Raw genomic sequence first — 13,728 nt, forward strand, 5'->3', positions numbered from 1 at the left:
TGTATTGATAGCAGGAGATCTGGAGCCATAGGTAGTTGAGATAGAGAGCTACTACCTCTATTATTTGGTATGGACTCTAGAGATGCACAACATAGGCATATTTACATATCGCAGTGTTTGTAGATGAGATCCATTGTTGATCTTCACGGAGGATTACATCATGCTCGATGCAGTTAACAGATCCACTCGCTACCTACACTGCTTTCCTTCTACCCATATGAAATTATTGAACTCCTGAGATCCAAAGTACCTATCTCATATCTCAAAACTTCAATTTCCTATATTCAAATCTACCGAGATTGCCATATTGCAGATTAAAATATCCACGTTGGTCCGCTTTGCAGGCTTGCGACGGGCGCGCCCGACAGTCATGACAGGCGCTGACCAGAAATCCTTCCTAGGGAATATATCTTCATGGAGTACTACCTCTAGCAGTTCTACACCGCAGCCTGATCCATTGAGACCAGATGTCCTACAACGGTCGCAGGGAGAAGACCATACGGTGACCCATCGGCATCGGCTGAGCTGGCGTCATTACCCATCCGATTGCCCCCCATTGAAAGTCAGATGGTATTATGCCGTGGATTCGCCGAAGCGTAAGCCTTCTCTCCTGGAGCAGAACAAGGCCGAAAAACCACTGCCTCCGCCCAAGAAGTTTATTCGCTTCTCAATGAAGGACTCGCAGTCCATTGAAACAACATTCCAGAAATTGTCAGAAATCGAGGACTCTCAGGAAGAGCCCCACAATCAACATACTGTATCGAAGAAGGTCCCGGTCAATGAAGACTATTTGTTTGACGTGGACGTGGAACATCGAGAGCTCAGCCCGGCTTATTGGATTGGCCCTGTTTATGAAGTCCGTCGTGGAACCTGGTTCTTCCAGGATAGTTCTGGGATGAAGCCATGTGAAGAGAATCTTGCGACTCAGTTGGAAGAGGGGTACCTCAAGCTAAGACCGTGGAGGGCGGACGAACGTGAATCGGAAGCTTCCATGGATGAACATGATCTGCCTCGCGGGAAACCAGATTCTCAGCGTAGCGCCAAAGCCAAAGCCAAAGCCAAAGCCACAATAGCAGCCAAACCCCGTTCTCAGGGTGCAGGGAGCGAGGCTCCCGCACCTGCTCCAGAGCCTCAACAGTATCGTCTTTTTGGAGCCTATATGAATCGTATTGTTTTATACCAAGATGCATCGACTGCATGGATCAATACCGACGATTTCATGTCGCGTTTCAGCACCACCGTATATCAAACGCTGGGCGGGGTCGCTGGCACAAAATTAGTCCGGGGCTTCATGGAGCCCAGACGACCTAAAGACTTTGATCCGGAGCGAAAGCCCACAGACAGGACACCCGAGAAGAAAACTCAAGAGGCAGCCAAGGACCTTCTACAGAAAATTGCGGAGACAGCCAGAGAAGATGAGTCCGATATAGGCAGACAGCAAAGATCCACGCTAGAACGACAGATGTCGTCTCTTGCTGGTGAGCCACAAAATACAGCTGAGCTAGAGGAAGAGGCCCGGTTACAGGAAGAACAGGAGATGGAAGATTTGAGGGAAGATGACAACGAGGACCAGGCTCGAGAGGTCGACCACATAGTCTTGGTAACACACGGTATCGGCCAGCGACTTGGACTACGTTTGGAGAGTATCAACTTCATCCATGATGTGAATGTGCTTCGCAAGACGTGTAAAAATGTCTACAAAGCTTCGCCTGACCTCCAAGCGTTAAATTCCAGCTTTGAAGACAATGGTGGCAACTGTCGTGTCCAAGTGCTCCCTGTGTAAGTGAATGCTTCAGCATTTGTTCCTTTTATCTATTTTCAACATGTGTACACTGTACAACTTGAATTCTGAAGATTCCGTCTAATTAATATCCAGATGCTGGCGCCATCTTTTGGACTTTCCTTACCGTGAGGTCCGACAAAACCGAAAGGAACTGGACCTGGCTGACGCGGACACGCTTGAAGATGATGCCTACCCGAGCTTGGCTGATATCACACTCGAGAGCGTACCTGCTGTGCGAAATTTAATAAGTGATTTAGCGATGGACGTACTGCTCTACCAGAGCGGTTACTGTGAGCATATTTCTAATATCGTGAAAAAAGAATGCAATCGGATCGTTCAGCTATTCAAGAAGCGCAATCCGTCCTTCAAGGGGTCGGTCAGTCTTTGCGGACACTCGCTCGGAAGCGCAATACTTTTTGATATTCTATGCAACCAACCAAGGGATATAGACTTCACAAAGATGGCCGACGAGAGCAATGACATCCATAAGAGACAAAACGCAGGACGGAGTGTTTTGAACTTTGAATGTGAAGAGTTCTTCTGTTTGGGTTCTCCCATTGCGCTTTTCCAGATGTTGAAGGGGAAGACTATTGCCGGACAATCCCCATTGAGTACACGGGGCCACAAAAGTCCTGTGGATGCCGAACTCAATTCTTTTGGATCTTTTCATGGCCCAAGTCGGGACTCTCAGGGCAGCGGGTACGATTTGACCAAGAACATCACGTCTGTGCCCAAATGTCGAGATCTCTATAATATCTTTCACCCATCTGACCCAGTGAGCTACCGTCTCGAGCCTCTCATTTCTTCAGCGATGGCAAGTCTTAAGCCTCAACCATTACCATCTGTCAAGAAAAGCTTATGGACAACGTCTGGGCAGAGCCTTTCTATTCTCCGTGATCGCATGGGTCAGAGTGTGGGCTCTATGTGGAGCAACTTCACATCTGGCGTCGCAAGCAGCTTGTTAAACCGTTCACTGGGTTTGAATTCGGAAGACGTCTCCAGCGGCAAACTCGCCGATGGCGGAACAGGGCACAAAGGTCCGCAGGCTGAAAACCCAGACTCAGATGAGCAGTTCCACACCCTGATCGATCCCGACATCGAGACACTCTATGATGGGTTTCAGAGGAGACGGAGCTTGAAGCGGGACCAGCGCCTAGGTGAAGCAGACCCCGTTCTAGACTCAGAAGACCAAGCGCGCAAGATGAGACTTGAAGATGCCAAAGTGCGTGCATTGAATTCCAATGGACGCGTTGACTATAGTATACAAGAGTGAGTTGATATTGTAGCAGGTCATATAAGAAATCGAGCTCACTATTATCTTTCTAGGGGCGCATTCGACATCTCATTGATTGCAAGTATTGCTAGCCATCTTACCTACTGGGGTGATGAGGATGTCAATCACTTCATGCTATCACAGATGCTGTCGAGGAAATCACGACATCGCATGAAATATACATAGATTCACATTCTCTTCTGCAATTACCTCCTGTTTACAAGATCCAGATTTTGATCTCCAAGGTGAGATGACACTGAATTCGAGCTCCCAAAGACTTCAAGCCCGATGTATTAACTCCTGGATGATGTCAATATGCATGATAATGAACAAGGTGTATACCGGTTGGAAGTTGGCTGTAGATTGAGCTGTGCCAACATTTTCCTTTAGATATTGGAAAATTAGAACTATGATCATCTCCAAAAACCAGATCTGACCTTACCACCGCAGACTCTCTGAGTAGTAGCATAAGGAGACGGAAGCTATAACTAGCAAACTATAGAACCTAATGAGCCTCTTCAAGGGAAACTTCCACCTAAAGATTCGGACTATTGAATTGTAAGCAAGACTTGAAATGAATTCATAACGAGATATTTGGGGAAAACTTCAGTTGATGATTGATGACGATGGAGGTAAAAATTAGAACTAAGAGGTCTACCGGTCCTAACTACCAGGCGACTTATTTAGACCTCTAGAGAACCTGGTGCTGCGTACTCTATCCCTTAATAGACATAAGATTAAGATTATATCAGATGTAGCTAGTAAGAGAGATGAGCTGTATTATACAAAAAATAACAACCATCATGGTGTCTTCCTAACCTAACCCATCGCAACCAAGCACGAGTGATAAGGGCAACTAGCTTACTCAATTGATCGCCGAGGCCAATTTCATCCTCTCCATCTTACTCAATAAAAGTTCTTCCTGCCCCATAGCATAAAGCGCTTTCTCATCTTCTACTAGAAGATCCATGAGTAGTGTCTCGATATTAATAGCAATTTTGAGAAATGCGTCCCAACCCTTTTTAAGGTCTAACTCATATTCGTCTCGCCTAACAATCCTACTCTTTTCTCTCCTGAGGCGACTTACTCCTTCTCGGATGATCTTCGCGAATTGCGTGTCTTCGCCAGGCTCAGTGATTTTAAACAGATCATCAGTGAATGTAAATGTATCAATACGTGTTCTCCTTAGTGCGTCCTTGTTCTCCTGGGCTGCATGTTCGGGCCAGCCTTTGCACTTAAGGCAAAACATTTGGCGCAAGATGAGAGTCGCATCGTTGCAAATTTGGCTTAAACCACTAGTGAGCAGGGGTTTGTAGAGCGCGGTGGATGAGACCATTGCCAGCATTGGTTGTGAAATAAGAAGCTGAGCACATTTATGTATCTTATCCAATTTGTCAGAGTAGAGCTCTTGGTAGTATGGCAAATACTTGATTGATCTTTCTCTCGGGCTCTGCGGTCCAGGGGATCGACTTGGTGACTCTTGTTAAGAGAGAAGTCAATATAAAAGATACCTTGGAGTAGAAGAGTTTTCCCCTTACCTGGCCCTACTTTCTGGCAACTTTCTCTCAGCTCACTCATCCATTCTTCCTCTTCACAGTCTCCTCTCAGCATCCCACAAGTTTCAGCACCTATCAAGATCTGAAGCTGCCTCAAAATACTGAGCTGCGGGTGATAATTTATCGCATGGCTCGGATGGAAGCCATTTAACCTATTGAAAGCAACTAACTCCCCGTCCGCACGATGGATCCTCGTTACGACGGGCAATTTGGAAGTACTGTCAAACCTCTTCCCAACACCGATGCTTTGAAGTTTCCGGGCATCCCTTTTCCAATCATCAGATTTATCCAGATTCGGTAGCCATATCTTCCCTGCACAGAGCAAGACGGAGGGCTCCTTATTAATAATTATTTGCATCGATTCACTCAATGAATCCTTTAATTGCCTCTCTTCCATTTTTTCTACGTAATCATATATGTAGGGCAACAGATCGACGATGGTGATGTCGGTCCGAATATTCAGAGACTTGCAGGAGACAGCAGAAAATATGTCGTCCAGAGCAGAAAGAGTGTTGCAATCCTGAATAACGGCATTGAGACCCTTTTCGAACGGGTGATTGTCCCGGGGCTGCTTGAGGACAACAGCTATGCCACCCTTAACCGCTGGGCTTGCCAGCTGTGTGGTAACTTGAATCTCGTCGTTCTTTCGCTTCAGCGCCCACCCTCGTCTTTCGAGACGGGAGACATGATTGGAAGGCTCTGTCAGGTCATCAGAGACAGGCTTGAAAAGCCGCCTGATCCGGTGGTCGACTGCCACATCCAGGCAAACCTTGGGCTGTGTATCCAGGGCCATTGATCTCGCTTTGTAGAGAGTGTTTTGAGTAGAAATAAGACTGTTTGTCGGCCAACTTGGCGGCGCAGCTTGAATTTAGTAATATATACCTGCATGTCAAGGTTACCAATGTCAATCCGCCTAATCCTCCCCCTTCTATTGGTGCCCCCTTTCAACTATTTTTATACTCTATCACTGACCCAAATGAGGCTCTTTCTCGGCCTCCCGTTTGCCGCCCATTGGTCGCCCGTTAGTCGCCCATCTGTTTGCCACGTCACCCCATACCCTAAGGATCCCTTTCAAGGCCCAATTAGGGCATGAAGGTATTAGAACATTGACGATGCAGTCCGAGTCACGACTCACTACGTCCTTGGATTTGGGCCTCGGGCTCTGATACACCTGATTCCTTATGCACTGGTATAATTTGGCCTAGACACAGCTTAGCGCCATGGCATCATCTAATTATATAATCTAGTAATCTTCCTTGAACTGCGGGTTGGACAATGGATATTCTCTTAGATTGGAAAATGGTGTCCTTGAATAGGCCCTCTATGTCATTCCCTGATAACAATTGACTGCACTTTGGAAATAACCATGGCATGATAAATGCAGGTTTATCTTCCTTTGGGTAAGCCAACGCTCTATAACCACTTCGAGCACAGTAACCCTGGGTACAGTAGCGACTGCTGTCGCCTTCCATGATGGAACAACATAGAAGCTGTTTAAAGCCCCAAATTAGTTGGTCTGTATTTAAAGATGGGAGTATACAGGCGGCGGGGTGGCAGGGTCGACCCCGCCACCCTACCACCCGACGAACTTTTCGTCTTATCGGCCAATAAAAACTCTGTATTTCATTTTTTGTGGGTAATATGATACATCATAATAAGTTTGTCGGGGAGCTAAAAAAAAAGGTCGTCGGGTAGTGGTAAATAGCCATCTTATGTGGTAATATGCAAGATTTGACTTACGGTGCTTCAACCCTACCACCCCGCCACCTAGCTTCAATTTTCGATAATTTACCAGGAATTTGTAAAATGTTTCTTCCTTCATTCAACAATAAAACAGTCAACTCAATTCAGATTTTGATAATATAGATATAATTATTAAAGGAATTCCCAAGAATAATACTTTGGAACTGGTTTTAGGAACTTATTATCATTTTTTGGAGTTTTCATCTAAAATTATAAAATTTCATAACAATATATCTATATCTATATATATATATCTGTAGACTGTATCTATTTACATCTCAGTCCTTACAAATCGATTCCTATCTTTTACCATCTTTTACTGATCCTTACCATTATTTACTAGATTTTATGATTTCTTGAAACATATCAACTATTATCTTTCCAAATTAAATGTAATATCTTTATAAATCTTAATTTTAAGGATATCTGTATAAAAATAAACATCTTAAATAGTCTTTTCTTAAATCACTTGATATCAAAAACCTTAAAATTAAAATATTAAGCACTAAGCACTAATCACTAAGCACCATTATACTACTATTGTAACAGGTTGAATCCTGGTGAACTATCACGTGGTTGTACCACGTGACCCACCAACCGCATACCTCACGATTCCACCCCGAATTGTTTACGTTCTTCAAGGATTTTGTAAACAGCATGTGCCTAGCTAGTTCTGAATTCAAGATTAGCTTTAGCCCTTCACAGCCATAATTATAAAGATTCTTAAGAAAGTGAAGGCAAACAGAAATGAAAAAAAAGAGAAATCTGTACAAATAGAAGAGAATTTGTGGGTTCATAAATTGAATTATGAGAGATCATATTCTTAGAAATTAAGCGATATATATAGAGAAGTATAAATAGACAAAAAAAGTAAATACCTAAATCTTCAGTCTAGTAAATAATGGTAAGGATCAGTAAAAGATGGTAAAAGATAGGAATCGATTTGCAAGGACTGAGATGTAAATAGATACAGTCTACAGATATATATACAGATATAGATATATTGTTATGAAATTTTATAATTTTAGATGAAAACTCCAAAAAATGATAATAAGTTCCTAAAACCAGTTCCAAAGTATTATTCTTGGGAATTCCTTTAATAATTATATCTATATTATCAAAATCTGAATTGAGTTGACTGTTTTATTGTTGAATGAAGGAAGAAACATTTTACAAATTCCTGGTAAATTATCGAAAATTGAAGCTAGGTGGCGGGGTGGTAGGGTTGAAGCACCGTAAGTCAAATCTTGCATATTACCACATAAGATGGCTATTTACCACTACCCGACGACCTTTTTTTTTTAGCTCCCCGACAAACTTATTATGATGTATCATATTACCCACAAAAAATGAAATACAGAGTTTTTATTGGCCGATAAGACGAAAAGTTCGTCGGGTGGTAGGGTGGCGGGGTCGACCCTGCCACCCCGCCGCCTGTATACTCTAAAGATGGGTTCTCTGAGCTTGAAGGGTAAATTACGAATACGATTTAAGAGACCTAGCAGTCTCTTTTCGATGGTCAACAAAAACCTTTTCCACTTACACATTCATGGCCCGGCAATATAAATCCAGGATTATATGGATATGATATATTTAATGAGCTACGGTAATTGTTATTTGAGGCTGCATTGCTTCGTGATTAAACTATGAGCCTATTTAATATACCTCTTGAGACTCTTGAACCTGATTGAAGGAGATGATACCCTTCGTCCAATGCGCATTGCCGGCGATGAAATCACCTCGCACGACTTTACCTCTGCAAAAGTGAGTATATTAGCTAACTCATTCAGCCATGAATTGGAATGTGAAAGAGACAACTCACCGGTCCAAGACCCAATTCTCATCCTCGATCTTAACGTAGATCCCCTCTAGACGGCCATCGGCGAAGCTTGATTGGGTTTGAATGAGACGAAGCATCTCCTCTTCAGATAATATATCACCCTCATGAATTACGGGTGTCAAAGGGATCTTGGTCCCCTTGAGGCGCCACTCGAGCTCTTTCCGTGAGACAAATTTCTGAGCCACTCGATCATACAAGTCGAAGGCGATGAAGAGGTCGGGGAGATGAGAGTAATGTACACTTAGAAAACTGATAAGTATAAAGAATTAAATAACTTGAAGGAATATTTACTCACCTGTGTACCGCTGCCATCCATTCTCCGAACAGAACAAACCGCTCAATGAACGTCTCATCTGCTCCCAGTAAACTATCTAGCTCTTCACGATGGTTATCAACCCAAAGTCCCAGCTTCTTAAACTGGATATGTGTCCCAGAGTTAACATAGTGAGACCGATTTTGTGTCAGTATCCTCCGTGATGAATCAAGAGATAACGCGACATTCGCGCCATCAACCTTTTCCGTTACAATGACCTGAGACCCCTGACGAACATTGAAGACAGCCAAAGGTCGAGTCAAGTCGTCCTCTGTAGCAGCACCAACGTTTATCAAATGTGCAGTTCTTGGGAACTTGAACAGGGTTATTGGTGCGGCGAGTTGGTGGACGAGGGCAATACTGGATGGGATCGACGTGATGGTGACAACGGCGTCGAATCCTTCCTTTCGTTCCGGCTTCTCCAATGTCGCTTCAAATTGTTTAATGGCCGCTTTGACTCTGCCGCCTGGTGGTAACGTTGGATGATCGGTTCTCTTCTGAGCTCGCTCGAGGCAAAGTGTCGCCGGAACGTCAAAATATACGCAGATGGGGGCGTTAGCGTGATGTGTCAACTCGAGGAGGTATTTACGACTCTCTGTAGTCGGATTGACTCGGTCCACTATCAGTTTCCCGTGGCAATGATTTGACACGGCGGTGATGAGAGCGTTGCTTCCTCCATCTTCGTCTCCTGAGATGTATCTCCATGATGGATCTCGGGCGACGAGCGCGTTACGAAAAGAAGACTTCCCGGACCCTGGAAGACCGACTAAAACAATGAGGTTTGTAGACTTGCTGATTGTGCCCTCGATGACTGGATCTGGGGTTGTAGGTTCTTCCATAGTCGGAGGAAGTACCGATCCACGCTTTGCGACGTGAGCCATGAATGTCTTGATTCGCTGTTCTTGGGCCTCTGTTTCGACTGAACCGGGCCGGATATTTCGTAAAATTTCGAGAGCTTGTCTCCAACCCATGGCTGGGTAATACCAAGGCTGACGGTGGGTGGATCTGGCGAAGCCGTAGCATGCAAGGTAGGCACAAATCATCGATCCAGCTCGACCCTTGCCACCGGCGCAGTGTACTAGAAGTGGACTAGCCTGTGAGTTGTTGGCTAAGCTCAAAAATGCCTCAAATTGTTCGATCGAAGGTGGTGACATGTCCTTTACTGGGAGGAAGGTATTGGATATTGATCTACGCTGGAACCAAGACGACTGGAGTTTTCGTTCTTCCGTTAAAGTAAGGATATGTCGAATCCCGAGAGCCGGGGAGGCGAGGATGTCGATGTCAGACTCATCCCGAGGTTCCGCTGAAACTGCCAGTCGGAATGGAATTATCCATCTCTAAATCACATAATTGGAGTCAGAAGGAAGGCTAGAAAAATGGGGGGAAAACATACAAAGAATCTTTGCATTTTGTACATCTCCCCTGACCGAGACGTTTGAATGGGTACATAAACCCTCGTCCGCGACTCGATCTGCAACATCGGAGGAACGTAGTTCTCTCCCTCCGTCTCCGCCACCACTGCCGTCTTCAATTCATCGCTCCAAGGTCTCAGTAGAGCCTTTCTTACTTCCAAGCTTTCCATCGTGTTGTTGAACTCATCCAACTCATCTGCTGTCATAGTACTTCCCCATTCAGTAAATGCTGAACATTCAACGATCTTGGCTAATGAGTAGCGTTGGACATCTGGGGAGGTGGTGAGATCGTAAACTTGTCCGAACGCCAGCATTGCAAGATTGTGTCGGTGGAGACAGAGGCTCATCTCTCCCAGCCTTCCAAATGACTTGAATGATTCAACGTCAGCGGCGACGATACGTCCTGCCACCTTTTCAGCTTCGAAACATTCATTTCGAATCTTGTGGTGGATATAAAGAGCATCGAGGAGGCTTGGGGACAGGTTATTTCCATGGGCGAGGGGATCTGATACCAGAGTAGCAAGGCCCTTGTCGAGTGGGTCTGGAGAGACATGGTCTGAAGTGATGAGGGTTATGTGAAAGTCCCTTATTGGCAGTGCTGCGGTTTTGCGAGCTTTTGCTGCAGAGTTGATAAGGACGACAATGAAGGTTCCCTCACAATTACTCCCACATCCGATAGGGACGAGGTCCTCAACCGTAGAGTTCTCGGTGAATGGCGATGTAGCACCACGGTCAGAGAGCTCTCTTGATTCTTCTTTGGTCATGAGAGTTACATGGTACGCGTGTTTCGGTGGCGGCGCGTTCGGTGCGAAAGACTGGACAATAGAGTCGATGGCGTCGCCAAATAACGCTGTGTAGCCGCTGGAAAAGGTGCGGATGTGAAGCAATGAAGGCATTTTTTTGACTCTCCCTGAGAGGAAAGACTAGAAAGTGGTGACTAGAAAAGGAAAAAGCCTCAGTCCATTCGACTTTATCTACTGAGCAAGCGGCTGAGTCATTTCAGTAGCTATCACAACCATGGTGGCAAGGTTCAATGTTTTACTATAAAAAAAGCCACGATCTGTACCCACCGGCCCGTCACGTACATAAATTTCCTAGGGCTAATTTCAAAGTTCTTAGCAGCTTTTAGTTTTCTGCCACTTTTCTGCCATTTTCATCAAGGTGTAGGTAGGAACCGTCCTCAGAGCGGTACGAAAATACGGGCGGTGAGGTACAATGTATGACATAAAATCCTAAATTTTGAGGCTGATAGAGGTCAGTCGGGGTCCCAATTAGGGAATTCCAATCAGACTTGATTCTCCCCGAATCATACTAGGTCTGACACAATATTATTATAGTGACTCTAGTAGTGAGTTGACTCAGTTGAGTCACTGTCACTGTAAATTAAGGATGTGTTTCTGCTGCCCCAGGTCCATCAACACACTCATGGGAGGTAAAGAGAAATGGCCACCATGGTGGTCATAGCTTTAAAAACAAAATAATTGAAGTTATAATCATTATGGAATGCTATATTATGTTTATATACAATATGATACCCACAATCCTTGATTAGGCTTGAGAGCCTGGAGAATCGACCTCGGAAGACTGGTAGAAAGTCGCTATACTACCTCATCGACTTATCGTCCTCTCGATCCGTAACATGCGTCATCTGGGACCTGTGTCTTATCAGCACACGTGTTTAGAGTGCCACGCCCTAACCCTCTTTTTTCCAAATCCATAACCCTCTATTCCACACACCTCCCTGTTTTTCCTACCCACCATGCCTAAAACCAACGAATCTACTGAATTTCACCTTTCTAAGGCCTGTGAAGCAGCTCGACGCGAAAAAAAAACCAAATATCACAAAGATTGCGCGTGATTATGGAGTTAATCGACATACTCTCTCTGACCGCGTCAAGAAGGGAGCGACCGCGAGATCTCAACGAAAACCAGTCAATAAGGCTTTAAATAATATCCAGGAAGAGGCTTTAGTTCACTGGATTGCCCAGCTGAATAATTGGGGTATGCCACCAACACCTAAGCTAATTGAGACATGGGCAAATCGCTCGCTTGGAGAAGATCGCTTTGTTAGTAAGATGTGGGTGTATCGCTTTATTAAGCGTCTCCCTGAAGAGCTACAGCTAGCTCCTCGGAACCAGAAAACCAAGGAACCAAAGCGAATCAAGGCTGAAGATGTGGCCCAGCTTGCTCATTGGTATGATCTACTTAACGTCGTCCTTCGAGGTGTGCCTTCGCGGTTGGTCTATAACTTTGATGAGTGTGGCTTCCGATCTGGAGAGGGCAAAAATCAGAAGCTAGTTAGTAGAAAGGTGAAGGCTGTTCCTGACCTTTCTGAGACTGAAAGAGGTGAAAATATTACTGCAGTTGAATGCATTGCTGCTGACGGCTGGGTGATGGATCCTCTCTTTATTTTTAAAGGCACTGTCTTTCTGGAGTCTTGGTTTGATAAGGATTTACCACCTAATCTCATGGTTGGAAAGTCCCCGAATAGCTGGATATCTGATGAACTAGCCTTAGAATGGTTAGATTTCTTTATTAAGGCCACTGATACACCTGATCGTCTTAAAGAAGGTATGTTTTACTCTTATTCTATGCCTATTCCTATACGTATGACTATGCCTATGACTATAGCTATGTAGCTATGATCATGCCTATGACCATGCCTAGACCATGCCATTTGATATGCCATTTGATATACTATTTGATATGCCATTTGATTAGACATGTGCATGGGTTGGGTATGGGTCCCATATGGGTATTTTTGATGCCTTAATGCCTTATTTTCGCCTCAACCTAAACTAAATTAGGGTAATTAGTGCCTTAGTGCCTAATTTTTGCCTCAATCTAGTACTAACTAGGTGACAAATATCACGTGAAATAAAAGTCTTGGCAAAAAGATGGGTTTATGGGCTGGGTGTGGGTTTTACTTCAAACCCATACCCAACCCATATGGGTTTTGGGTAAAATTTCTGACCCATACCCAGCCCATTATGGGTTGGGTTGGGTTGGGTATGGGTTTACCCAACCCAATGAACATGTCTATAAAAAAATATGATGAGCTGCCGCCACAGGAGTAGATTAAGGTGCCAGTGCCACAGGAAGAGGTTGAAATAGAAAGAGAGGAGAAATCTGATATAATGGCAGCTATGGAGAGAGATATGCTCTACTTTGAAGAGATGTGGCGTCAATGTATATAATGTTTAAAAAGATAGAGGGCTGCGGTGTACATTTGGAAAAAAGAGGGTTAGGGCGTGGCACACTAAACACGGGGAATGTAACAGGTTGAATCCTGGTGAACTATCACGTGGTTGTACCACGTGACCCACCAACCGCATACCTCACGATTCCACCCCGAATTGTTCACGTTCTTCAAGGATTTTGTAAACAGCATGTGCCTAGCTAGTTCTGAATTTAAGATTAGCTTTAGCCCTTCACATACAAAATCCTTCCTCTAACGAGAGTAAAACCCACGACCGACGATAAGAAAAGCGCTCTCAGAAAGTATCTGATCGAGCCACATACGACAGACGAACGAATCGCTCTCGGAAAGAATCCGATCGAGCATACCAACGAATACGAAAAGCTCTTAGAAAGTATCTAGTTGAGCATCCTACAAACGAATTGAAGACGGAAAGCATCCGATTCAAACACGAGAAGAAAACGAATATCTTCATCATCATGGCTGCAAGCGAACCGTCGAGCCCACCCGAGTGGGCCAGGACGTTGATGCAGCACATCAGTCAGACAAGTATTAGTACCGATGAGAGAATTAGAAGACTCGAAGAATTAGTGGTTCGGTCCCAGGAGC

General features: G+C 44.6%; 3 protein-coding genes across 3 annotated transcripts; 1 reads left to right on the forward strand and 2 right to left on the reverse strand.

Moving 5' to 3' along the window:
* Positions 1 to 370: 370 nt before the first annotated feature.
* N7495_008857 (DDHD family phospholipase) lies at positions 371 to 3,242 on the forward strand (the record flags this gene model as incomplete). The annotated part of the gene is made up of 3 exons (XM_057211508.1): positions 371 to 1,779; positions 1,877 to 3,052; positions 3,110 to 3,242. 3 exons carry the CDS (start codon positions 371 to 373, stop codon positions 3,240 to 3,242), a joined length of 2,718 nt encoding a protein of 905 aa, XP_057061051.1.
* A 679-nt stretch (positions 3,243 to 3,921) lies between these two features.
* Positions 3,922 to 5,405, reverse strand: N7495_008858 (uncharacterized protein; the record flags this gene model as incomplete). Its single annotated transcript, XM_057211509.1, has 3 exons — positions 3,922 to 4,074; positions 4,144 to 4,535; positions 4,595 to 5,405. The coding sequence occupies 3 exons, from the start codon at positions 5,403 to 5,405 to the stop codon at positions 3,922 to 3,924; spliced, it is 1,356 nt and encodes a 451-aa protein (XP_057061052.1).
* A 2,768-nt stretch (positions 5,406 to 8,173) lies between these two features.
* On the reverse strand, positions 8,174 to 10,816 carry N7495_008859 (ATP dependent DNA ligase; the record flags this gene model as incomplete). The annotated part of the gene is made up of 3 exons (XM_057211510.1): positions 8,174 to 8,435; positions 8,491 to 9,845; positions 9,956 to 10,816. 3 exons carry the CDS (start codon positions 10,814 to 10,816, stop codon positions 8,174 to 8,176), a joined length of 2,478 nt encoding a protein of 825 aa, XP_057061053.1.
* Positions 10,817 to 13,728: the final 2,912 nt, after the last annotated feature.

Source organism: Penicillium taxi (assembly GCF_028828555.1).
Source record: "Penicillium taxi strain IBT 34144 chromosome Unknown utg000005l_segment0_segment0, whole genome shotgun sequence".
Taxonomy (NCBI): domain Eukaryota; kingdom Fungi; phylum Ascomycota; class Eurotiomycetes; order Eurotiales; family Aspergillaceae; genus Penicillium; species Penicillium taxi.